At 37.9% G+C, this 27,566-nt stretch overlaps 1 protein-coding gene across 2 annotated transcripts; it reads left to right on the top strand.

Moving 5' to 3' along the window:
* SNX7 (sorting nexin 7) lies at positions 1–27,566 on the top strand. 2 transcript variants are annotated; one of them, XM_079314301.1, is made up of 9 exons: positions 1–318; positions 6,026–6,208; positions 8,001–8,111; positions 8,526–8,690; positions 9,631–9,832; positions 11,667–11,866; positions 14,985–15,062; positions 20,078–20,230; positions 27,166–27,566. In XM_079314301.1, the coding sequence occupies exons 1-9, from the start codon at positions 151–153 to the stop codon at positions 27,244–27,246; spliced, it is 1,341 nt and encodes a 446-aa protein (XP_079170427.1). In that variant the 5' UTR covers positions 1–150; the 3' UTR covers positions 27,247–27,566. The 2 variants fall into 2 exon arrangements, with proteins under 2 accessions (XP_079170427.1, XP_079170428.1); XM_079314302.1 differs by lacking the exons at positions 1–318; positions 6,026–6,208; positions 8,001–8,111 and adding exons at positions 8,137–8,271; positions 12,315–12,399; positions 13,923–14,068.

Here is a 27,566-nt window from a genome sequence, read left to right as displayed (position 1 = left end):
CGGCAGCGCGGCCCTCCCGCCGCCGCTTCCACTCCTGCGCACTGGGCGCGCCCCCCAGGCAGCAGCGGCCAGGGGCGGGCGGGGGAGTCGCCGATTGCGGCCCCGCGGGGAGCGGCTGTGGCGGAGCCGCCGCCCCGCTGGCAGGGCAGGATGGAGGCGGAGGGCCGGATACCGGGGCCACCGCTCCCCGCCGGCGGGGAAGGGATCGACTCGCATCTCGCTGCCGGTGCCCTCGGCACGGCCCGGGGGCCGCTGCTCGCCGCCGCCGAGGTGCTGGCGCTGGACGATGAGGAAGACGACCTGGAGGTGTTCAGCAAGGTACGGCAGCGCCCTCCGCGCCGGGGCGGCCGGGCGGGCTCGCTGGTACTTTGCCCCAGCGGGCGCCGGGCGGGACGGGACGGGACGGGACGGGACGGGACGGGACGGGACGGGAGGGCTCCGCCCCGGGCGGCGATCGCGGCCTCTGCCCGCCCGCCCCTCGCACGCACGGTGCTCCCGGTGCCCCCGGTGCCCCCGGTGCCCCGGGGCTGGTGACGGGCCCGGCTGCCCCAGGGGCCGCGCTCGGCGGCGCCCGCGCTCCCGGGCGGCTTCCCGGGCACGAAACGCGGAGTTGATGCTTCGGACCAGCGGTGCGAGTCATGACTGCGCTTACCTTCAATGTGCCGTCTAACCTGGGCTCGCTGTACCCTTGTCATCACTTACGTTCGTCAGGTGCCATATATGTATCTGTAAATTAAATAAACAGTCGTGTTTAGTAATTGCAGTTGTGTTTGAATGTTTCCAAGTTTCAAATTGAGTTTTCTTTTAAAAGATGAGGTCTCACACCTTCACATAGGAGATTTGAGAAGGTAACATCTGAATTTTGATGAAGGGAATAAAATGAATGTAACTGACAATGTATCAGGGTCCATGTTCAGAGAGCAAACAGCCAGGTACATGCATCCAGTCCGGCTGATAGTGCTTGTTTTAATTAAACCAATGAGGCTTCCACGTATATTGTTTCTTATTTAGTACTGATTTCGTACAGGTTAAGACAAGACTTCTGTCTTGTTTCCTCAGCAGTTAAAGAAGATGACATGCCATGGATCTGTGTGCCTTATCAAGGCAGCGTCTAAAATATAAGTGCATACAGAGAGCTAGGGTGGAAAAAATATATATGGGGCTAGGGTGTCATTGACCATCTGAGATTTGTGAACTGCTGTGACAGGATGTGTGCCATGGGAGAGAATTAGCAGTTACATTTCTGATTTGAAAAAGTGGCAATGTATTTCTATTCAGTAGGACAGATTGTCATAGGGAGTGCGAGTGTGGTTTGTATATTTCTGTAGGTGAGAAACACTGTTGTGGTATGCACAAATACAAACTATTGGAATAGACTTCCTTCTTAGGAGCTATGTATTTAAACTCTGACTATAATAGAATTCTTGAAACTCATGGCTTTTAATGCCAGAAGGGACTCTTAGGTGATTTAATAGTCTGTAATATGCAAAAGATTAGGCTAAATTTCACCAAGCTACCTGTATTTTTCTGAAGCATAACTAGGGTCAGGCTGAATTATATTTTCTTGGAAAGCACAAGTCCTGATTTGACATAAAAAGATGAATGATTCATTGAACTCACATGCAAAAGGAGTACTAAAATGTAATTTTAGTTGTTTAGGCTCACTCACTTTGCATCCATTTCTGTTTATGAGTGAAGTTCAGGCTTTTCTGCATGAAAGTATCTTCATACCAACACTGTGTATTGATGCTTATCTGCTTGCTTGTCAAGAGCAATTCTCCTTTGGAATAAAAAAATAAAAAGAAACGGAGTTGATACAAGTTACTGCAGCTTTATGGCAAATATTGAGATCTTTAAACTTTTACCTGGATTCATGCCAAATATTTTTTACATATATGAAATCTTAACTACATATATTAATGCATGCTACATGATAAGTTGTTCCTGCAAACAAGAAAATTTGGCATATTATATAAAAATACAGCTTTCCTTCCAGAGCTTGGATACCTGCATGTAGTGGTTGTATATATCAACCAGAAATTCATGGTTTGTTTTCAAGTGCAATTTGAGATCTGATCTTTTGAGCTGATGAAAATCTGTGAGGTTGGTTGGGCTTTACACCCTATTTATTCCTGTTCCATATATTCAAAGGAATTTGACAGGCTAAATGTAGCTTACAAGTTTTGTAAAAGCAATTTTTCCATAACATACTGTTGCAGGACTACCTTGTTTTAGATTGCCTGTTGATGGGTTCCTGCTGCAGTGTCTGCAAGGCAATGGTGGTTTTTTGCAGGCCAGGCAGAGCTCGCTGCCTGCCACTCCCGCCAGCTTCATCTTTCCCAGTCCAGGTGGGGGAATGTGCCAGCTAACAAAATGGTGAAAAATGAGATTCTTAAAAATTGTCAACCCCAATACCTCGAGTTATTACTCAGAATGTAAACGCTAAGCTTCTATTTTATGAAAATCCATAGATGTTTAACCTGATAGTGTTACGAACCATTGACCTGGTATCCTCTGACATATCTCAAATATTACAGACCAGCATCTTCAGCAGCTCTGATAAAGCATTTCATCATGTGATGTGCGTTTCACTTCTTATCCTAGTTTCCACTGCCACTGAAAAAGTTCTGAATTCTTTTCAGCAGACAGATTCTGGGAGCTGAGTTATGAGTCACACAGATGGAATGTTTTCAACCTGCTTTCTTCCCTTAGCTTCTAAGTATACAGTACTGCCTGCATCACAAATACCCATTCAGTTGTCTTTTGCATTCCTTGATAACTGATATGCAGCATTGACAAAGCTGTCAGCAATTTACTTAAAATCTTTAGCACCTCTGCTTTCAAACTGTTTCACAGTGTTTGTCTGCATTTCATAATTGCAGAAAACTTAATGATATTTCTGAAAAACATGTATATGCCACTTCAGAATTACATAGAGACTAATCTTTCTTCAAGATTTTTCTTTAAGTTCATCAAGGATTTGAGACAGAATGTTCCATGGCCAAAAAAATTCACTTATAATTCATTTTTCCTGAATCTCTTTGCTCTTTGAAGAATGCTCCAACAACCAAGCTATTCAGTTATGAGACAAACTCTGCCCTATGTCCTTTATCTCAAAACTTGGTTTTGGATCCTGGCTTCAGATCATTGCAAGCTCAGGATCCTTGCTGGGATGGATGGATGGATGGATGGATGGATGGATGGATGGATGGATGGATGGATGGATGGATGGATGGAGCACAGAGCTAACCTTGGACCCATGCTGTGAGAGGGAGCCTTGTTCAGACAAACCCCCAGGCTAAGTGTCTTCTCCAAAGAGCTGCATTCTCAGCTGTGTGTGTAGCCTGTTTTGAGGCTGCTCTGGCTGTAGGAATGTTTTCTTCCCTTATATATTTTGGAGTGTTGCTGACCAGTTGCAGTCAAATGTGGGACAGATAAGGTAACTGCAAGTATTAGAGAAAGGAGACCAAGAAAAAGACTTCATGCTGCGAGGAGCTCATTGATTTTCTATCGCTTTGGTCTCTTGGCCAGTAAATCAAAAGGCACAAAGCTGTTTGTGGACTGGCACACACAGCTGTGCCAGCTGCTCTGTTGGGAGGGAAGGGGCTTGGAAACAGAAGGGGGAAACTGCAGGTAGGTGGGGATGTGGGAGGTGTGGGAAAAGACATCATTTTCTGGGGCAGGGCCTTGATGCTCTTTGCATGGAAGAAGGTTACACAAGCCAAGAGCTAGAAGAATTGTCTCCTCTTCCTGTGCTACAAAAGTGCTGCCCTTATCTGTATGCACACAAAAACATAGTTCCAACCACAAAATTACAGCTGTATAGAAAATGTTTTTTTTTTTTTACTGTGTTTCTGTGATGACATCAGACTTAGACCACATGAACTTCAAGAACTACTAGGAGTAAACCTGAACTATCATGAAGATAAAGAGACAGATGCTTGTTTAAACTCACATGTATTCATTCGTGTGCATGTGAATACTGCACTTACTAAACAAAACCAAGACTTGGGTATTGTGTGGATTTTTATTGCCCATATTTTGTTTCTCAAGCCACATATTCATAAGCCCTTCCACGTAAATATATACTTTCAGACACCTGCATGAATAGAGCAATTTTTAGTAGCAGCCTAGAAGAAGGAATGAAACATTAGGACATTAATGCCCCATGGAAAATGAAAAAATATGAAACACATTTACCTTGATCCAATTTAGGCCTTGCAGAGTCATTACTCCTCAAATTATATGGCCATTCAGGTCCCTTAGATGCTCACATGCATTTTTCTTTCCCTGGAAATTTCCTGTTGCCTCAGCACTTTGAATTCCATGGGCTGCTCTGAGCTAGCAGTGCTCATTCTTCACCTAGACCATGGGCAGCCAGGGCTAGCAGGCTCTGGGAACAGCTCTGTTTGTTCTGCATGGCTCAGGATAGTGCTGGCTGTGTAGAAATCATGTAGAAACACACTGAGTAACAGTAAAATGACTGACAGGTGTACAAGGAAGCCTCTGTGTAATATTTAAAGTGTTGCCTTTAGTCTTCTGTGTTGCTTTTGTCTCCTGGTTCAAGGAACTGCATGTAAGTGATGGGAGCAGAGCTGGTACATAAGGACTTTCTGAGCATAATTCCTGGTATAAATGTCTCTTCCATATTTGTGGGAGTACATTGATAAATCCAAAGATAAAGAACAAGATAAGGGATTTCTTCCCAGAGAAAGTTTTGATCCAGTTGAATTCAGAGGCAAAAAGCAACTCCCCAACAGCTCAGCAGCACTACAGTGGGGTTCTCTTCATTCTGTGACATCAGCCTTGGGGTGATGCTGTGACTCCAGTTAGAGTGGACTCTCATTTTTCCAGTCCTGCCATTTGAGCAGTTTTCTCTTTAACTACATCCCTGTTCTCCTTCCATCATAATTAACAAGGCTCTGGAGAGGGCAACTCTTTGCCACTCATAGTGTAGTCTAACTACCCTTTTAGAAAACTTCTAGAAAGTAGATTAATTTTAAAGTTTGATATGAAAATAATTCTTTGCATTGCATGTATTAAAAAAGCTATATATGGTATTAGGTATTTAAAATATTATGATTTATTTCCATTTCTCTGCTATCTCTAAGGATTTATTAATTTGTTATGCTCTTTTATGAAGTCAGTGAATTCAATAATTTTCATAGTAACAGTATCCTTCAAGATTCCAGATTAGTAGATGTCACACAGACTTGTATCTAAGGAAGAAATTCTTGCTTGTTTCCAATTTCCACCTTGTTTCTCAGCAGTTGAGTGAGCACCACTGAAAGCACTAGCAGAAGCAGCTGCTATGGGGACATATTCTTACCAAATCGTGTGGAAGTTGTCAGTGGGTCAGTGGTATCAAAAAGATGTTTTTCACTTCAAAACAGTGGTTTGACTTTATTTTAGAAATTAAGCGGCAAATTTGTAATGCATCTTTACTTACTGTTTTCTTTAAAAAAAACAAAACAAAACAAAAACGCTATTAATTTATGTACCTGTAATTGTTTTCCATTTCAAATTTTATTTTAAAATAAACTCGAACTGCAATACTCAATTCCAGTAAAAATTCTGATTTGGATTTTGCCTTGTTTTTTTTTTTTTTTAAATCATCATAATATTTATCCATCCTGCTCAGGTAATTAGAGATAATTCAAACATCATAAGTCCTCAGTAAAAGGCTTCTAACAATTTTAATAAAACTGGTAAGTACCCTACAGTTAATGGGTGCTTGGTTCATAACTAATTTTAATATTCATAAGCAAGTTCTCTTTCTAGCTCTGCATAACATTCTTCTCAAATGGTAGTATTTTGTTCTTTCATCCATTTTAGAATAAATCTCATTTCTTACATCCTCACCAAAGCAAACACTGAAAAGGATAATAGATTTGCTATGTACTACACAGTTCTTTCATCTGCTCCAAATTTTATCTATTGTGTCAGATTATTTTAAAGCTTGCCATCAGAGACGTGCTTGTATACAAAGATTATTGATGTGGATGTTCTTGTGTCTTATCTGTAGGATATATCTCTGACTGAGGTAAACTCATTCAGTCCTTCAGTGCCAATATCCCCCTCATCAATGATAAACCAGTATAAATTTGAAGATGGGCCAGAATTAAGAGATCTGTTCATTACAGTCGATGATCCTGAAAGCCACATTACAGCCATTGAAACGTTTATTACATACAGAGTAGTCACAAAGGTGAGTATCTATTCATGGTTTAATGGCTTACTTGATAACAATTGGCATTTTCACTCTTCTTGCACAGCATTCTCTGGCATAGTACTAAATTTAAACTTTAATTTTGCCATGAGTTATAGACAACTAAAACTCTGCTACATACTGGGAAAAAAATTCAGTGTGAGTCTGCATACACATGTGCTTAAATTCTTTATGTTGAGAAAATAGTTAATAATTCTTCAGTGGCAAAATGAGTGCTGTGAGGCAATGACATTTTCTGTTGTGATCTTCAGCAGGAACAGGAGACCACCAAAGGACTGATCCACTTTGAAGACACTATATTAGCACAAGTATTGATGACTTTTATATCACTTACAGGCTATGTCTTGCATAAACATTACCCCTACAGTCTTTCAAATCCATTTTCTAATTCCAGCATCCATTAACACATGGATGTTTGCTTCCCATGTATAGTTGCTTGTGATTTCTGAGGAAACTGCCACAATGCTCTAATGAAAAAATAGTATTAGGAAACAATTAATTGTATTTTTAGTTGTCCTGAATGCAAGTTATTTACAGGAAATAAGGAAGAAAGTCAGCCTTGTGAGACCAGCCAGGTCTTCTGAGATTACCAGTAAATATTCTGCAGGCTCCATTTTGAGAATTGCACTGTTAATTTATTTTACTTTGAGGTTTTTTTTAAAAGATTCATTTAAAAGCAAATTTTCAAATGGGCATTATTCATCTTTAAATAAGAGAAGATATAAATTCCTCATAAAATATTTAATGAGTAGGAAAAGAGCTATCTTTGTTAGGTTGCTAGCAATAATTTTCACTTTATGCCTGTTTCTGTAGACGAGAGAACATTTTTTCTTCAGGCAAGTATGAGAGGGCTGTAAGGTGGATTGCTTTTGCTTTTTTTATCTCTTCTTCCTTATCATATTTAATTTGGAGTGCTGGTTGTTGATGATAAAGTAATAGCATTCCTCCCACATACCTTGAAAAATTTTTATTCAACCCTCAAAAATGTTTAGATTACAAAAGCATGTTTTGAGGTTTTTAGAATTTACTTGCATCGTGTTATAAATCTCTGTGCAACAATGAATGCTAAATAGCACAGATTAATGAAAACATGGGCTCTTTGTGGCTTGCCTCCAGAAGACAGAGCAGTGGTAAAATAAATCTCACGGTCTGACAATTTTGTAATCTGTGATAAGCATTTTTGTAGGCATTAAAGGTTTGTTGGCAAGTTCTAACAGGGGGCTGCAAAACTGGAATCGATGATGGGCTGAATCCATTAAGCAGTGCAGGAAGTGTTATTGCTGTGATATGCTGAAGTTTCCATGTTTTGAATGTGGGGATTATTGAGAAATGTCACCAGGTCCCAAGGACATGTGTCATCCCTTGGCTTTGTTCAGAGTACTTAAAAATGGACTTTCCTCACTTGTAGATTACTAATCACTTTTTAAAAAGTGCCCTAAAAGTAATGAATATAACTGATTGCTGAAAGAAAAATGCCACACTAAAGTAATTATTGCAATTTGGAAACATTGTGGTAAGGTAATCATTATATGTCACTGCACAAAGTGCAGCTTTTTATTTTCTGCAATAGAACTTTGATGTCTTGCTGAAATAGGATGTGTTAACTCTTCAGGAAGTTGATCATTGTTCTTTAAAATAACATCAAACAACAGTAACAGGGACCAAATAGAATGTATGCATTCCCTCAAGTACTCAGTTTTCTCCAAAATTTCAAACTTTTTTTTTCTTGGTATTCTAACCTAAGCCTTTTTTTTCTGTTTTTGGTTTTCAGACAACCCGTGGTGAATTTGACTCCAGTGAATATGAAGTTCGAAGACGATACCAGGATTTCCTTTGGTTGAAGAGCAAACTTGAAGAAGCACATCCAACACTGATTATTCCTGTTTGTTTGCTAAAGCTTAAGTTCTTTTTCTTTGTTTGTAAGATGGCTCCAGTTTTATACAGAGATGTTTGAGGTTTTTCTTCAGCTTCTGAAGTTTCACAAATATTAAGCCAACCTATTTTCCTTAGCTTTATATGTATGTGACAAAAATCACATAAAGGTGTTTCTTAGGTTTTTAATTGTGGCATTTGCAGTAATTTATGTCCTTGCTTAGTTATACTTTTGTTCTTCTGCACTGTATATTACAAGAAAAATGGTATATCTTAGTTGAATATGATAACTTTATATAGCTTTTGAGTTGCTGCATTGTGGATTTTGCAAGGTATGCCTGTGTTTTTTAGTAAGTAGAAGAACTATTGTAATACTCTGAATATCATGCAAATTTTGAAATATATTTTTTCTTTATTTCCTTAGCCATTGCCTGAAAAATTCATAATGAGGGGAATGGTGGAACGATTTAGTGATGAATTCATTGAGACTCGAAGAAAAGCTTTGCATAAATTTTTGAACCGTATTGCTGATCATCCAACTTTAACTTTTAATGAGGACTTCAAAATTTTCCTTACTGCACAAGCCTGGGTAAAATGCCTTTGTTTTTCCTTACAGTTATGTCAAACCACATGTTATGTTAGTAGGGTATATGGGGAGCCTCCCTGGTTCAGTGTTCAGTGGTGTCATCCCATGGCTTAGTACAGAAGTGGCAGAAGGAGGCAGGGATTTGTGGAATATTCATAACCTGAGATAACCTTTTCTCCTGTGGTTTTGGTAATGATGCACATGACCATAAATATTGCTGTACCTTCCAAAGTTGGTTTTGTTACTGCATTTTGGATTTTTGTGTCAAATTCATAGCATTTCAACTCTGGTGGTATTTGGTATACATTTAAGTTTCCAAGATTATGAGGAAAACTGTGGTTTTAATTAATTATTGTTTTGGCATGGCACTGCCTTTTTTTCTTTTTTTTTTAAGTCTTAGTAATCTCATAAAAGAAAAATACAGGTTTTTCTTGTTGCATTGTTGTAAAATGTGTCCAGTTGCAAATTGGAGTTTTGTACTCAGAAAAGCCTTCCTATGAATTTCAGCAATAGTTATTCTAGCAACACATAAAATAAGTTTTAAAAAGTAGATGGATTTTTTCCTCTAGCGGGAGCATTGTCTGCTTTTCTCAAATACTTATTTCTGCAGTCATTACCTCTGCTTTCCTGTTCAAAAAGCTAAATTGCAAACTGGCTAGCTCACCCTGAGGAGTGAAGAGGTAAAGGTTCTCTGCCATCTTCAATGATTCTTGTGACACTGTAATACCTGTGTTTGCTCAGAAAGGCTTAACTAATAAATGCTCAAGACAGGGATGGTTCTGACACTGGTCTAATAATGATAAGATTTATATACTACAGGTTTATATATGTAGTTATGTAGTTTTGTTTAAAAAAAAAAAAAAAAAAAAAAAGCACTTTATTTACTATTTTCAGAGAATTAACAAAAGTACCTGGAAGTAAAGAGAGCTTGTTCTGTCTTTAGGAACTCTCCTCACACAAGAAGCAGGGTCCTGGTTTGCTGAGCAGGATGGGACAGACTGTCAGAGCTGTAGCATCCTCAGTAAGAGGAGCGGTTAAAAATCGTCCTGAAATGTTTACAGAAATGAACAATTACATGGAAACATTTAGTCAGAAAATTAACATACTAGATAAAATAGCTCATAGGATTTACAAGGAAGAAAGGGGTAAGTAGAAAACATGTATCAGTTTTATTGATTTAAGAAATTAAAAAGAAAATTAGTTTTCATTGTGGCAGGCAAAATACTCATTCCAGCAAGCAAGGAAAAAGAGAGATTTTTATGTTTATATTGTGTTTTTCTTTCTGGTTATGTTTTTGACAGACTTTCAAGTTTGAATAGTTTTTTAATAGGAAGAGTTTTAACATGTCAATCAGCTACTTATAAGCAACTTAGAAAAGTATTTTAACTTATGCTTTTGGGAAAGCCGCACAACCTTTGTTTTTTAACTTTCAAGGGAATGTACAGTTTTCTGTGCAATCTCATAATGAAACGAGGCTGTCTTCATTCCAGGTCTCTAAACTTCCCTTTGTTTAGTTTTGTTCTGCACCTTTTTTCTGTTGAAAAAATAGATTTTAATTTTTTAATACCGTTATTGTTGGCCATAATATTTGTCGTGGTAGGCTGTGCCTACTGGAGTTTTCTCAATAAGGATGTCTTAACCTGAATTTTTTCCTTAAGTAAGAGCAGTTCACACATCTAGTTGGAATGCTAAGTTACTGACTTTTCCTGAGATGATCCTGATCTCAGACTATGCCTGTTCAGTAGAATTTCCACTGGGCAGCACTTGAAGTATTTACTTGTTTATGTAATATAATTTGAAGAGCTTCATGTGTTAATAACTGGGTCCTTGATATTTCTTGTGCAGTATCACCAGATATCAATGTGTCCTCACTGAATTGAAAGGGTGTTATAAAAGGAAAATATATGTTGGTGAAAAGAGTTATTATTGATATTGTTCCCTCCGGTGAAAATATCTGTCTGAGGTCTGTAAGTTCAAAATATTTCTTGGAAAAGCTTAAGAATTTTGACATGCTCCCAAATGTTGTAGGTTATATCTTCTTTCTAGAAGCAACACTTGTCAGAACACTTGTGTGCAGGGCCACACTGTTGTGAATAGGAATTGTTGATAGCTGTGATACAGAAAACATTGCTGTTTGCAGTACCTTAACATGGGGTTCTTGATTGCATCTTCCATAGAGGGTTTGTTGGGGTTTTTTTTGTCCGAATAATCTCAAAGTAAACATTACACTCGTTATGCCACACGACTGCTTTCATCTTTCTTAGGACATTTCTTCATTATAAATTTAGTAGTCACAAAATTGCATTTTCAGTTAATGACCACTGTTAATGACAGTGTCCTCCTGTGAACTGCAGCTTGCCCATGTTTAGCCCTACCAAATGTCACAGTGATTTGTGGGCCTTCTCTCTGCTTATGGATTATCACTTGGTCTAGAAACATAAGAGAAGTAATGAATAGGATATCCCTGTATTTAAATTAATAAAAACTACTGAAGGAGATACCTGCTGAGCAGGAGTGAACTTCAGTGTTCCTTCTGAAGCTTTTGGGACATAACAAAGCTTCTAGTTTTAATAACTGAGACTATTTGGAACATTACTGTATACCAAGAAGCAGAGGAACTCAGGGCAGTAGAAGTCAGCAAGTCAGACCAATTGCTGTGCCTCCTGTATGAAGACAGTATGAAGTAATGCAGGTCACTGGTGTCTGAATACAGCTCTTCAGGTCTGCCTGAGTATGTGTGACACTGCAAAATGTTTGGGACATTTTTGTTGATAGATTTCTCAAAGCTACTTAATTACAATACATTAATTGATTAGTTTATTCTGAAACACTGAACTGGAGTTTACTTATCTTGGTCATTTGAGCAAATTTAAACATTAGCATCAGTCTCTTGCTTGATTAACAGTAACTATGAAGTTGCAGTTGTATCACTTAGACCTCTGCTAATGAAGAGTAACAGGTGTGTATGTTCCTTTTAAGACTATTTCAATGAGATGAAGGAGTATGGCCCCATCCACACGCTGTGGTCAGCATCAGAAGATGACATTGCAGACTCCCTGAAGGGCATTGCCAGCTGCATCGAGCGCTGCTGCAGGGCTACGGAGAGGAGGATGGCAGGGCTCTCAGAGCACCTGCTGCCCATCTTACATGAATATGTTCTCTACAGTGAAATTCTCATGGTAAGCTTTCCTGAAGGACTCTTCATGGCTCAATATAAGATTTGGCTTAGTCCAGCGACAATGTCCAGGAGAGAATTTGTAGCTGATGAAAATGACTTTACAGTCCCTGTATTTACTCAGTGCACAGCATATAATTACCTGTCCATTATTGGGGAATTGATTGGTCCTGCTCTTGCTAATCAGGCAAGAAGTGCTCTTTCCAAATAAGAGCTTGATAGTTTTGCCTGGCAGGCAGCCCTGGGTAGCTGTGCTAGGGTGTCTAGTTTTGCCATCTTCAGTGAGCTCTGCATTGTAGCAGAGAGGGTTTGGGGACAGCAGCTGAGAAAGACCTTCCCTGACACTGACAAAATATGAACTCATTGAGTAACAGATTGTGTGTGGGAAAAGGAGTGGAGAGGTTTTTCCCTTTCTAGGAGCTCTTCCTAAGTATGTTTTCTTTTTTTTCCAGAACAGCTGGGAACTTCCAGTCCCTGCACCATTATATAACCATGTGTTAGTCTTTGCCATAAGCTACTGCTCTCAGTTCTCTTTCTGTATGTATTTTTCTTACACTTGGAGAGGATGTAAAAAATCAGACTCCAGAGTTGATATAGTCATTGCTGGTGGATAATCAGCATAATTAAGTAACTGAATTCAGTGTGTCATAATTCCCACTTTGCTGCCTACAGAAAGCAGAACATGTGTACAAACCCCTCTTTGTCTAGGTTTTGAGCAATGCCAGCTGCAGAATCTGTTTCTGTGTTACTGCTGGGAACCCAGCTCCTGCTGCATTGGTTTTTGGATAGGGGCTGCAAGAGTCTCACAGGCCACAGGTAGAGCAAGACCCAAGTTAACTGAGCCTTTGGTGGTGGTGCTCTGCAGGGTATTGCCACTTTCTCAGTAAGGCTTAGCTGCTGAGTGTGAGGACTTCCTGCTGCAATGACTTCTGTCTGGCTCACCTTCACCCTTTCTCAGATGTTCTGTTTTGTCCAGAGCACAGAGAGGTTTCTGGGGACAAGCCCCAGGATGATTACCTGGCTTTTCCTGCACAACTTACTGTTGACCACTGCATTTTTTTTCTGCTTGTAGCTTTCTTGCTGCACTATGCAGCATTGGCAGCACAGTATTAGGCTGCCATGAGGTTCTGTCCAGAGGAGAAGCTTCCTTCAGTAACTCATTCCCATTCCATAACTGTTCCTTCATTCACCATGGATTTTTGTTTGACTTACTAATTATTTCCCTCTTGCACTTTGAAGAGGGAAATATTACTTACTAAAATAAAATACCTAGAAATACCCTGCAGAGGTCACCCACTAAACCTTTCAGAGTTAAACCCCTCATCGCAGGGACCTTGGTGCAAAGCTGCCAAGATCACATGCAAATGTGCAGAGCAAGGTGCAATCAATACAATACAATCCTTGTATTTTCCAGTGTTGAGAATTCAACCTGTAACTGGGAAAAGCGTTGAATTCATAGCTAAAACATTTACATCTGGACCAACCCCTTCCTAACTGACCCACAGAGCAAGTCTGCTGTCCCTCAGGGTACAAATTACAGCGTTAATTAGTTATGGGTCCATATATAGTTATTTGTGGGTTTTGTGGCAAGGTACCATTAAATATTATACAGAAAACCTGTAAAAGTATAATAATATGTTTCAAAAATATAGTGCCTTTGTTTGCTGTTAGAAGTCAGCACTTTTTCTGTAGATGTAGCACCTTAATATTATAGTAATTGGTTTTGTCTTGTAACTTAAAGTGTGTGTGTGATAACTGTTGCCAAGCAGTCATTAAAGGTTTTAAAAGAGCCAAAATAAATAGGTCAAAGAAAAAGACATTTGTATTCGGAAAAAAAAGCTGTTCTAGACATTTGTTTTGCTTCTGTGCTTCCAGCTAAACATTTTCTGTATTTATCTAACCAAAAGATTCCAAGCTATTGATGAGCATTTGTCTGTATTGCTAATTTATTGCTCAAAGTGAGGTTGACCAATTTTTTCTAGTGATTACTTGTTCAAAAAGAAACATTGAAAAATTGTTTGAAAATTAAGCTCTAAATTATTCTATCATGTTTGATGAAGTGTCAAGATTTCAGAGAGAGCTCAGTCATATAAGAGAGCTAGAGAAGTTAGAGCTGCTTGTGCCTTGTGCTGTTTCAACATGCCCTATGCTAGAGGTGAATACTGAACATCTCTGCAGAAGAAGCAGTAAAACCAGTTGTGGCAAGGTAATGTAAAAGAAGGTTTTGAGATTTGCTATTATATATGTCCTGCTTCTGATTTTCTTTCAAAAAGACTAAGCCTTGCAACACTTCTGCAAGATAAGCATGCCAGAGTGTGCTATTACAGATGAGGAAGCTAAGACAAAGAGACATTTGTAAAGCTTCATCAAGGTCTCAGAGCAATGAGCATTGGAAACGGAAATTTAATCTGTAACATTTTTGTTTTGTAGCTTAACAAGTAATATTCCTTCCCCTTTCTTATTATTTTTTTGACATTATAGTAAAAACCCAACACCTGATAAATTAGTTTCAAAGGAGATAAAAATTACATATTCTGAAAATAAGTACATATATTAATGGTAGGAAAGCTATCATTCCTATGATAACTTTATCTGATTTTTCTGATATTTTTTTCCGATTTGCCAGAACTTTATTTGGCACTCACAAGGTAATATTAAAGGTTAAAGTGACAATTTAAAAAATGCCTTGTATACTATTTCTAGTCATTCTACTTGATATTGTAAATTTTACTCAAGATACTTCTGTTCATGAGATTTGGCAAACACGTTGCTGTTTTTAAATGAGTATATAGTAAGTTAAGCTGATATCAAGTACACTGCTGTAGCAGTTCTGCTCATACAACTGGCAGTGATACTGTCTGTGACAGATTCTTGTGGCACATTGTGGCACTTCGGATTTAATAAGATGATTGAAAATCTTGTAAGATAAAATACAGATGTGGAAAAATAAGTCTTCATGATTTTTTTTAATAAAACATACATCTTGTAAAAATTATTAAATTGTATCATTCCATCATCTTCTTCATCAAATAGCCAAGTTGTTTGATGGTTTTCTGAAAGAGCTAAAATGTGGTGCAGTTTACTTCTTTTTTTTTTTTTTTTTTTTTTTTTTCCATACTAAGGGTGTTTTGAAAAGGAGAGACCAAATTCAAGGCGAGCTGGATTCCAAAGTTGATGCTTTAGTCAATAAAAAGGATCTGGTGAGTATTTTCAGAAATCCAGACTGTTCCAGGCCTTATTGTGACAGCAGGAGAGGCACAGAAGGACACCTGTCCCCTGAGGCCAGGGGCTGGCACTGGCTGCTGTCTCTGCCCCTCTGGTAGCTCTTTGTGCCAGGCTAAGGCCATCACCAGAGAGAAGCAGCACTTCACAGCTGGGCTGCTGGAGGGAAGGGCTGGTCATGGTGGGCTACCAGCTTATTTTTAGCTTTTCTGTTTGCTGAAATAGTTAAAAGAAAGTAACAGTTGCTGCAGTGCTGCAGTGCTCTTGTAGCTGCTTCTTCAGTGGTGTAGGAGAGGTGAACTCAGCAAAGAGTCAGCGAAGCTGTTCATTAAACTTATTTAAACTAAAATGTTCTGCATTCTGTTTTTCAGGTTTGTTTTTTCTAGTTGGGCCCAGGGATTTTTTTTTTGTTGTTGTTTCCAGTATGAAACATGCATTCATTCTAGTGAAGTCAGACTGTAACAGGTACTCCATGGGGACAGGCATCTCCAAACCACCAGCAGGGCTCAGCAGCCAATTAAAAACAACTTCTGAGATGAGAATTGGCATTTTTAAAATTTTTGATTGTTAAACTCTCCAGCCTAAATAATGTCCTTTTAGCACAATATTAACACCAAGTGTTACACAGTGTAAATAATATGTAAAAGTGACTAATAACTTTTTTAGTACATCAAAGGAAAAAATCCTTAACATTTCAGATACTTTTTATTAGGCTTGTTGTAATTAGTTTCCCTGTAAAGATGAGCTGTTTAGATAGTTTTTGGCACTTGAAATGCATATTTGCATTTGATTTTTTTGGCACTGAGATAAATAAAGAAGAATATATTGTTGATCTCTGATATCTACAATGGCTATGGTATATTATATAACAATTTGCCTCTGTGTACTGCAGTGGGACATTAAGTAAATATCTCTGGTTTTGGGTTTTTTTTCCCTGAAGCAGAAGTTTTGTTTACTTACTGCCTTTGTGTCCTGTAGCTTGTTTTTGTTTCTCTACTTTCTTTGCTGTTTCTCCTGTCCTTTTTCCTTAGTTTAAAGCCTGAAGCTCTTACAAAATGCACAGAGGATGATGAGTTGGAGAAGCCCCCTAGGCTGGAAGTTGGGTAACCATGGCAGGTGCATTCAGTGATGAATTCAGCTCCACACAGCTTGTTTAGCAGGCAGAACCATTGTTGTTTACTGTAGAAAAGACACCATAGCCTGGCAGGATGTGCCATCTTTTCAGGATGAATTCCTGATATAATCTGATGGAGTTCGCAGACAATGCACATGCACTCCTCTTTTCTGAAATGTTGCAAATAAATAAGGAATATTTTTATTTTAGCATAGTCTTGATCATACCATGTTGACTTGATATTGACAATGGTTTTACTCCATCATGAGATATTTATATTTGGTTCCAAGATTTTGAAATCATTTTGCCCAAATTCATTCTTTCCACTGTGTATGTGTTTCCATATCTGCATTTACCATTTGGTGAAGGCTTTGGACACACTGATTACCCAGGTATTCAGATCTTTGCTTTATCTTTTCAACCCCTCTATTTCTTACTAATTTCAGAGAATACTGTATTTGAGAGCCTGGTTCTCATTGCAGTCTCAGAAGAGCAGTAAAACAGATGTCTGTTAGTCTAATCTGATAATAAAATCCTGTGTTCTCTAATTGAGTGGCAGCTGTATCCTGAAGACTTTTTCATAATTAGAAGCTGAAGCCTTTTTCTTCTAGTAAGGATAGTTTGGCAACGGAGAATGCTGTTTTTACCATTTTTGTGTTGAAATATTTTTCTGACAGTTCTAACCAGACTTCTTTCATAATAAATGGTGGACATAACACAGGTATGTTGTTGGAATGAGTGTCAGACACCAAGTTTGGGTGTATTTGCACACACCTAAGCAGAACTCCTGTAGCTTCTAATAATCTCATAGATGTCAGATTGAACTTGTCAGTGCAATCTAGTAGCCAGAAATTTTGCTGACAATGAGTGGCATGAAACCTAATCTCATTTGAAGTACATTTCTACCACAGATAAGGAGTCTCAGACTGTCATTAGAGCTGATAAAAGGCTGTGAGATATTTAGCATTGGACATGGCAAGCATTAAATGATTTAACAAACAATAGGTTGTACAGCCAAAGAATGCAAAACATCTCTAAGGTCAGTGCAGATGAAATAGGCTGGAATTGCAAATTTTAAACCTCATGGGACATTAGGCTTGTTGGCTGGGAAAAAATGTTTTCTTGAGCTGGGTTAGAAACCTGCTTGTGGTGCTGCTACAAAAGCCAAAACCTTGGTTTCTCCTCCAAAATTTGATCCACAAAGGAGGCAGTTGTTCAGGGTATGGATGGTTTGAAGACTGATTTTGGATTCGGGCTCTGACAGAGAGATTGGCAGGACTTTGGTACCCTCTTGCTTATCTGGGCATTTCTTACCTCCAGAGCTGTGGCTGTAAAGATAGTGGGACATGCTGCTCCATGACTCCCACACCATCCTGAAGGTTACACAGCAATGTTAGTGTAGCCTTCTGTGGTTTGGGCATTTTTACAGTTTTAGTCTTGCCACCAGGGCTGATAATAATTCTGAAAAAAAGGTTAGTATAAATGTGCTCTGACAGAGCGAGATAAGCATTAAATGCCAACTTTAAGGATTCTAGTGTTCAGGCTTGAAACTGAGATGAAATGCTGAATCTATTACATTCTGAATATATTTTGTGTTTTAACTCCAGGCTAAAAAGGGGTTAGTATCACCAAGCTGTATGATTAATTCACATAGCAGATAGAAATCTGTGCTGTTTTGCATAGTGAGGTAGTGTAGAATGCTGTGTCACTTACCATGTAATTTGGCTGTTGGGCCAGGTCTCCTTGGCTGCAGCCACACAGTCCATGTCTGGTAGCACTCTGTCCTAGCAGTGCCTGGCTCCCACCTTCCTGTGCTCTGGTCCCATGTCTGTTAGTGCTGTGCTGGCCTCTGGCCATCACTGATGGGAGATTTCATTTCTCACACTGGCTGCCTCAGTGAGATCAATGTAAGAAAATGGATTCAGAATCCTGTTTAATTTGCAGGATCAATTGTAACCATTTACACTTTGTAAATGAGGAACACACTAGGTAGATGTTTTAAGTCAAAGCCATTCTTTCATTTCTGCTGTCATGGCAGCGAAAGAGACTAGCACTGATGGGTTTTTTCAGTTTTGAAAAAGTAGACCTTGAACATCTCTACTTGACATGGTGACATGAGGCATAATGCTGCCTTCAGACCTTAAGTCCAACCCTTGCCTTAATACAACGTCATTTCTTTGGGGCTTTAGAGTGGGATGTTTAAACTGCATATCCAGGCAGAGTGGTGTAACAGGGTCTACCTGTCCATATCATGATCTGACAACAGTATGGAAGAAATTCATAGTTCCTAGGAAAGGCTAGACAAAAAAAACCGTGCAAATTAACCTAAAGTTTAAACTTATAAAGAATGAAGTAAGGGGAAGCTGCTGCAGCCAGGACTTCTAAGTCAGAGAAGTTCTGTGTTCTGTATGTGTGTAGACTAGTGCATTCCCATATAGGAACTTTTTTTTTTTTTTGCAAAACAGAGAATGGATTCAACTGCCTTTCTTCTCTAAATCATCTTAAAATGTCATCACATTCTGTGCACATTCATCTTTTGATATTTGAAGGAAAGGCAATTAGCATGGAACATGGTCAAAATACCAAATCCAGTTGTCTCTAATTCCTTTAAAGGTAATTCCCCCACATTTAAACTTTGGATTAACCTTTTCATTCTGAATGCAGTGATGGTAGTTGAAATTACCCTTGTCTGTAACTTGATTAGTGGTCTGGCCAGATAACTGAACTTTGGCTTTTCAGTAAAGTAGAATTTTTTTTTTTCATTTTGTTCCTAATTAATAACTAGTATTTCATTAATCTAGAAGTGTGGCAAATAAAATCAGTGTAGAAATCAACATCTAACTGAAAATGTTTATTATTGGCTGCATATAACATAGATTCAGATAAAATTTTCAGTTTTACTTTCTGAGGAGTTCTTGTGTTCTTTAAGAGCTGAATGGGATCCAGGTTCTGTGACCATTTCAGGCAGTGTTTGGTGACTCAGTTTGTGTTTGTCCCTGCCCTCCCTCCTGCTGCACACAGTGACTCTGCAGTACCATCTCTGCAGCAGATGATTCTGCACTGTAGCCACAGGAGATGTACCTCATTCTGTAACCTGGTGCCAGCCAGAACAGACACAGCTGATGAGTAACTGACAATAGATAACCAAATTACTGAGAAACCAGAAAAACTCATTAAAGACAGGGCTGGTGTCCACTCACTCCCATTAGCTGGCAAGTCAGTTTGTGCATCTACATTATTGAGAAGCAAATAATGTCTGTAGAGTAGCCCTCAAGGTTTTGGGTCCTGGATTGCTGTGAAAGAATTTGTTCTCTATAGAAGTCCTTTCATTTAATTTCTTTCTCTGCTTCTGTATTTCTTTTTCCCTCATATGGTCACACATAGTTCCACAAGAAAAGATGGTAATGTGACAGGCAAGAAATCAGAAAGTTTGTGACTTTGATTTCTGCTGTCTTCTCCCCATTCTGTTTTCTCCTGTTGTCAAAGATTCTGGCAGGATTTTCTCAGCTTTTCTCACCAAATCTAATTTGTACAATTGATCCTGCTTCAGTAAAGCCCTCTGTATATTTATTTTTTGATGCATTAATGTCAAGTGCTAGTGAAGAGGTGCCAGAGTCTGTAACTTCTCAGTAAATAAAAATTTCTCCAGGAACACTCTAATTCTGGTCTATATTTTCTGTTACTAGTATTTCAGAAATTGTAGTGAGTTATTAATTAAGAATTAATTTTACATTTATCCCTGGGGAAAGACTTTTTTGCAAGTTAAATACCAACCTTGGTTTTGCAGTTCTCTTCGTCTCCACTACCATCAATTGATTTTAATAATTTTGGAAATATCGATTTTCCTAATATTTTTTAATGTTTACAATTAATATTTAGTTCTCAGAAGAGATTGAGAAACTTGAAGACAAAGTTGAACGTGCCAATAATGCTCTGAAAGCAGATTGGGACAGGTGGAAGCAGAACATGCACTGGGATATGAGATCAACATTCACTAATGTGGCTGAGAATAATCTCCGTTATTATGAAGAGGTAAAACTCTTTCTCAAAAAATGTTATTTTTTCATTGTTTCAGTGAAGAAGTCCTTGGGTTTTCTGTAAAGAAGAATTTTTCCATTTTAGTTCAAACATTTGGTAACTTTGAAATCAGTTTCTGTGGGAATAGTGAGGCAGTTATCCTTAATTTGACAGATTTCAAGCAGAATATATTTTATTGTGCCCAAGCTGTTGATCCTGAATTCATCATCGACAGAGGGCACTCTTGTTTTACTAACCACAACAATGATTGGAACATGATTTTCAGTTCAATGTCAGCTGCTGTATTTCAGTTTGGAAACATTTTACTGTGAGAGCATGAAGAAGCCTTCTGGAAGGCTCAGACCTATATGAGGAAAACCTTTAAATGTGATTCCATCAGATTTTTATTTTCAGCTCAAATACTGCAGGTAATATCCTTGGTAAGAATTTCCAAGAATACATGCTAGGAAGGAGAATTTGATAGCATGTAACAAAATATGTTAAGCATTCTGTGAAGTTTCCTCCTGGGGAATACAATGGTGAGTGAAATGTGCATTTTGAAAATATCCCAGATGTCTTCAGGTTTTTAAAATAATTTCTCCTCACTTTTGGGGGAAAATGGAATGCAATGCACTGAGCCATCTATTAATCATAAACTAGTCATTTTCACAGATATATTTTGGTATCTGTAACTTCAGTCCTATAGTCTGAGCCTTTTATGGATTGCACATTAGCCAATGGCAGGGCTCTGATTTTACAAATCATTTTGTTAAATCATAATTGAAAAGACAGAGCTCTTGATCATCAAGTCGAATTAATTAACATGCAGTCTGTGAGCTGCATGGACATTGACAATCTGTTGTTACATATTAAGATCAAAATATTTTCAGAAATCAGGCAGCAAGCTTTTGGCATCCTCTAACATTGTCTTCATTTATTGATGGTCTCTGACTTCCATAGCAGCAATATGTATGTTAAAACAATGCTGAATATATTAGAATATTTTCTTTGGGAATGATTAGCTAAAACATTAAAACAATTATTTGGTTATTTTTCCTGTCTAGAAATGCTTTTTGCTGAATTAGAAGTTTAATTCAGAACACCAAAGCTCATATGGTACATTAAATGGCTATTCTTAAGCCACAAACTGCAGAAGATTATTCAGCTGTCTCTTCAACTGCCAGAGGTTCTTCTTAAATACCCTCTGAAATATCAGACAAATTGGTTTATACTGAGACACAATCTTTTGATGGTGGTTTTCTTGAACATTGAAATCTTCATTAAATGGTTACATCTTTGTAGATCTACAATTTAGAAAAAGCACCTTAAATTACTCCAGCAGTCACAATAATAAGCAACATTGTGCTAATTGTATCACTCGTTTGCAAAGTGAATGCTTACCAATTTCTTTCTATTTTATCAGAAAATCATTATCTGATCCTGATATTCAAAAGAGCTTGATCAAGTTAATATTTTAATTGGGAGTTTTGACCTAAAATACATTTATTTAAGACCCATGGTTAATGGTGATGGTTAATTATTAGAGAAGTGATTACTGATTACTGTCAGAGGCCCATGTATCTCAAACTATAAATGTGTACTCCTGAAAGCAGCAGGAAGCAAAGCTCTGGCATCTGTTCCTGCTGTTTGGGAGTGAAACTTCAGGAAGGGAATATCAGAAACCTGAGAAACAGAAAATTTTTTTATGCTTCTGGTAGGAAAGAAAATCCAACCTTAAATGTAATAGTTTGAGTCTGACTCATTAAACTCATGCACAAGCACAGTGTCTGTTACAGTGCTTTTTGCTTGTTCAGTTATTACTTGCTTCATTAGCATTCTTTCACATGTCTGAAGTTACTCATTCAGACTTTTGATGCACCATTTGATGCTTACTAAGCCTTTCCTTGCTGTAACATCCCTCATGTTATTTCCTGCCTTTTCTCTTCCCCAAAGCACGCTCTGTGCATTTTCCCAGGCACCATGGATGCTATGAATGTGATTCATTTGCCCAGTTCTTCTGTCCAACACCTATGAGGAATTATCTCCTGCTTTCTGACTCAGTGGCTACCTGCTTCTCATTCTTTCCACAACTTCCCCCACCCCTCAGTTGAACTGTTCTTGCCTCTCTACGAGCAGTGTCCCATTCTCTTCTCTACAGCAGCATTTCAGTGTGCTTCTCATTATTCCCCTTGCTGACTGCATTTCCCAGGCACACAAACAAGGAGTCATTCCTGTTCACAGCCATTCTCTGCATCCCTTAAATTTTAGGAACCACAGAGTAATGAGAGACAGGCATCTTGTATTTTCTGATTGCTGCTGTAGTAGAGAATGCAATCCTTCAAAACTGCATAAAACCCAAGCTAGTTTGGTCTAAAACAAAAAAAAAACCCAGCAGCATGTCAAAGTACATAGAATTTCTAAAATGTCATTTCGTCTTTGTCACAATTTGGGCAAAGAGTATAACCTTACATTTGTTTGGGTTTTTCCTTAAATGTTTTTGCCTAAGGATTCTGCTGTCAACTTGCAAACATCACTTAGCTAGCATAAAAGAGTATCTCTTCTTTAAGCTGAATTAATGTTCACATTAATTGTTACTCTAAAGTTTTACCTTTCATTATGTTTCTCCAGATTTACAAATTTAAGAGTCTGTAGTCTTCCAGTTCATTGGCTATCTCCATTTATTATACTTGAATTAGAAGTGTTCCCTTGTTTCTACAGCTGGTTTGTGTCTCTCAATGCTGTGGTAACAAAGACTGAATAAAAGTCCAGTGTTGCAGATTTAGAGGGTGCTCCTGTGCAGGCCTATGAAAACAAAAGTTTTTAAGTGATAATTTGCAAGCTTTCTTATAATATATTTAAAATCATTTAGGAGCCAAGAATTACCATGACTGAACAATCATTTGGTATTCCTCTAGCCAGTCTCAATGGTTAGTACAGTTCTGTACTTCCTTTCCTCTGGAAAAGAGTTGAATATATCCTTAAGTCTCTCTTTATTCCACAAAGTCTTAAATCCAAAAAAATACTGTACTAACAGTGACAGTAAATGCATTGCTAAAATAAGGAGGACTTTCTGAAACAAAGTGAAAAGATTGTAATTTTTAAAATTAAAAAATTTTTCATAAACTTGCTCCTATTTCTGAAGTAAACAGCATTGATTCAGCATATGTTACCACTGCACCATTTATTTTATTCCTTTTCATCAGGCCTTAGTCGTGACATCATTGTCTGACAGCTTAGTCCAGAAGAGGTATCTGCCAAACAGCTGGAATCACAAACTGTCCACAGGGTGGAGCTTTCATCTGAGAAACTGATTGTCACTATGAATATTTGCATTCATTTAGAAATAGATATTCTAAAGATGCAGCATTACTAAACCCAAAGCAGAATAAGAGTTAAGTGGTGGTGCTGGCAGTGTTATTTAGCTGGCAGATTTGAAGTGTTGCTGCTGCACACTAGCAGAATCAAACTAGACACTGTTGAACTCTGGCTTCAAAGAGCAGAAGCAATTAAACATTTGCTAAATTTGTCCTTTTTTTCTCATGTGTTTAGTACACCTAGTCCATATGCAGCCAAAGAATTTTAGTAACTTCTTCTTTTCAGGAAAACCATCAGAATAAGTGGCTAGGTTTTACAGCCCAACCCAAAGATTCTACTCCAAAAAATGCCATCTTAAATGTTATTTTTAAGGTATCAGCCATGGATAACTGGGAATGGAACAGAAACACTCTTGGCATGTGACACACTGCTTCTGCTAGCATCCTTACTACATATTCTATTTTTATATCTCCTTTTTCATTATATATGCAATTGTAGTATATGAAAAACTTTTTGCTGCTTTTTCTAAGAATGATGTTGCAGAGTAAATATGTATGCTCCAGTAGTAATCAGAATATTTTAGGTAAAGTAGCCTTATTTAAGTTCTTTGCATTTCATTTTGTGTATTTAGGCTTTTTTATGTTTTCCATTGGGCTTTTATGAGTAATTGGATTATGAATTTCAATCCTGTGCAAACACATTTAATTTCCTTAGTTTGGATTTTCTGGGTTTTTTTTTTCCTTTCTGTCTCTTTTGTGAAAACTGGCTCATCTTCTATTTAGATCTCCATTTTCAACCTCCCAGGAGAATGGAGTTGTATCATTCTGTAATAATGTTGAAGTATACATCACTAACAAAATGTCGTTTATGCAGTTCATGCTTCACAATATGAAAAGCTTGAGCCTTAGGCACAGAGACCTAGTTTTGTTTTGTGGTTAATTAGAAAATTTGTCAGCTGTAGCAGCACTGTGATATCTGACAGTGAAATGAGCCACCATTGCTCTTACATTTTGAAAAATGTGTTTTGGTTATATAAACAGGGATAAATTAAAAGCTGAATAACTTGTGTGAAAAAATGCTTTGCATCTTTGTCTGGACAGACTTCAGTGGATCATATTTATCTGGTTAAGCAGTGTGTTGTGATTGAATTTTAACATGTGCAGCTTGGCTCAGTGTTGCAGAGATAACACAAAGTCATTTTTACATTGCAACCAGTGCTGATACATATATTTTAATTCACATTACTGAAATTACAGAATAACAAAACGTGGACTTACGTGGTAATTAAAGTGTGGTTCAGAAAAAAATCTGTCATTGCTAATGAAATACTTTTCAATAAAAAGTGATGTTTTCTTGTACCACACCTAGAAAAAGCTTTGAAAAAACAGCTGTGCTTTGTATCTTCCTGGGATGGTAATCCAGGCTGGGTTGTAACAAACAAATTCATGAGTTTGAGTACCACAGTGAAGACACATTGCTAGCAGCTGCCTCACTGACATTTCAAAACCTAGAGGCCAGGTTCCAGCTCAGGCCTCTCAGACAGACTCAGCTGCAACAGTGTCACATGAAGTAGGGGAGAAACTAATGATAAAACTTAAAGGCTTTATGCTAAAAGTGAAAAAGGCCTTTTAAATCAGAAATCAGTTCTCAACACTTGCGGTACACTGTTCAGGCTGGCAGTATCTTCACTGTTTCTCCCTGGTGTCCTATTTTAAAAATAACATTTTTCCAAGAAGTCAATGAAGAAAGCAGATTTCCACATGAATCTTACCCTGTTAGTCCTGTCTTTTCACAGTAATTCAAACCTTAGATATACTCTGAACAGCTGAATAATGTTGTTGTGTGCAATAGCAGCAGAAATTACTTGGGGCTTTTGTCAGCAAGATCAGAGGAGAAAGACTGGGGCAGTAAATTCATGGTATCCGTAGTCTAGGAGACAAAATGTGAATAACAGGACTGATCTCTACCATGCCTGATAATAGCTAAAAACCTGTGCAAAAATAAGCTCATACTTTTTTATTGTGATCTTTTAGTTCAGTTGGCTGTTTTAGTACTGTTGTCTTGCAGACCCACATGTTCTAATTTCTTGTGTCTGCAGAGACAAAGCTACTGCTGACTTGTTTTTTTTCTTTTTCTTGTTTCTTTTGTCACCCTTAATTCTATGGGTATCCCTGGTTCTGCATCCTTGTGTCATCATGGATTCCCCCAGCTCCTGTCATTCTGTGTGTATTCTTTGTTTTTCTCTTCGAGCTTATATTTGACTTTATCAGATCCTCCCACTCATCTGCTTACAGACAGACATGCAGTTATACCAGGACCTAGCTCTTCAGTGTAGTATGATTAAATCTCCATATTTAATGGCAGAGTTTGGAACTCATTCACAAGAAATGTCTGATGGAGTCAGGTGGCTGCAGCTTAAAGCAGGGTCATTTCCACATCTCCTAAGCAATGACAGATGGATATGAGGTGTTTCAATGAGCTGGGCTTAGCAAGCTGCTGTGCCTTGAATACTTTATGGCAAAATATTTCAGTTAGGAAATAATGCTGTTTTCAGGGCACTGATTTAATTCAAAGTTCTGGTAAATGGAGTGGGCTGTCCAGGTTTTAATATATATTTCCTGGGAAGTTTCAGAAGACTTATTTATGGTGCATAATAAAGATTCTTCATGAAAAAAAATTGTAGAATAAGTAGTAAATCAACTGCATTGTCAAGAACAATAGGTATGAATGTATAAGTCAAATTTTTTAAGAACATTTCCATTTCAAGGGCTTTTTTCAGTAGCATCAGAACAAGGGTAATTATTGCAGCAATTTGCCTGTCCTGTTCTACTGACAGACTTGAAATAGTAGAAACCTGGCACTTTGGGTGACAGGCATCAACTCACTACAGGTCACCTCTTCATAGCCTTGCCATGGCTCTCAATACTAATTTATGATTTAGAATGGCTTGCCAAACTGCCAGCTCATTTAAGCCAAGTTGAACCAAAGTAATTTGGGGATTTTGTTAGTTTCTTTTTTTCATTTTACTGCCTGCAGAATTGATGCTTCAAATAAAAAAAATACTTTTTACAATTGTAAATACATTTTTCCATAAGCCGAGAAATACCACCTATAAGGATTACAATTTCCATACTCCCAGCCCCTGCCTCTCTAGTTCTATTTCTTTCCCATTACTCTGGGGAAAAATGAATTCTCTCCTTATTTAGGAAAAAAAATGGTTTAATTTAACTTGGAAGGAAAATTGGGTATACATTAGGAATCCACAGAGAATCCAAGGGAGCAGTGCCTGACAATGTGCTTTCTATTTGGAAGAGATCTTTGCCTGTAACTAAAGGAAGAGATTAAAGAAGAGCATAATTAATGTTAGCATCTTCCATGCTACAACATACAATTACAGTGCTCACAGTGTGTGCTTGTCATTATGTAAAATTGACCTTTACAGCTCACTCAGCATGTTAGCTAACATTTTTCATATCACTGAGCTGCCTAGGAAACCGTATTTTGCTCTTACCATGGTCCTACAAAAGCAGTGACAATGTGTATGCATTCTGCTACTTTTTAAAATTCGTTTTCTCCTTGGCTAACAGCTTACAGGAATCTGCTGTACTCATATGTATGTGTTTGGTTTTTTAAAGTGCCTTGCTACATGGGAGTCCTTCCTAACATCTCAAACAGTGGATCTTCATGTGGACGAAGATTCTGAAGACAGGCCTTGAGTAATAATCTCTGCTTGATCTCTGCCTTTTCCATGCAGTTTCTCCCTACCAAAGTGCTTTATATGAGATCAGATAGATTATTAAATTTAACTGTTAAAATCAGTGAAATGCAGGAAACAAGCTTATTGAACACTCAGGTATTCTAGTCCTGAAATACATTTTGAAACATGCCATATATTGCTTTATATTGCTTAGCTCTGATTTTACATATTTTTATGCATTTGCATACAATTGTTTTCATAAATATTGTGTAATTTTGATATAAAGTATTTTAAATATGTAAAAATAGCTCAATTTTAATAAAAAGTTGAATAAGTAAA

This window comes from Erithacus rubecula (genome assembly GCF_903797595.1).
Source record: "Erithacus rubecula genome assembly, chromosome: 10".
In the NCBI taxonomy this organism is placed as follows: domain Eukaryota; kingdom Metazoa; phylum Chordata; class Aves; order Passeriformes; family Muscicapidae; genus Erithacus; species Erithacus rubecula.
This window is presented reverse-complemented; position numbering and strand designations above follow the sequence as displayed.

Bases quoted from the DNA above. Each gene is read 5' to 3' on its own strand.
- SNX7 (XM_079314301.1), top strand. From the start codon at position 151: ATGGAGGCGGAGGGCCGGATACCGGGGCCACCGCTCCCCGCCGGCGGG. The intron at 8,112-8,525 runs GTTTGTTTGCTA...TTATTTCCTTAG, and splicing joins ATCCAACACTGATTATTCCT to CCATTGCCTGAAAAATTCAT. The intron at 11,867-14,984 runs GTAAGCTTTCCT...TTCCATACTAAG, and splicing joins TCTACAGTGAAATTCTCATG to GGTGTTTTGAAAAGGAGAGA.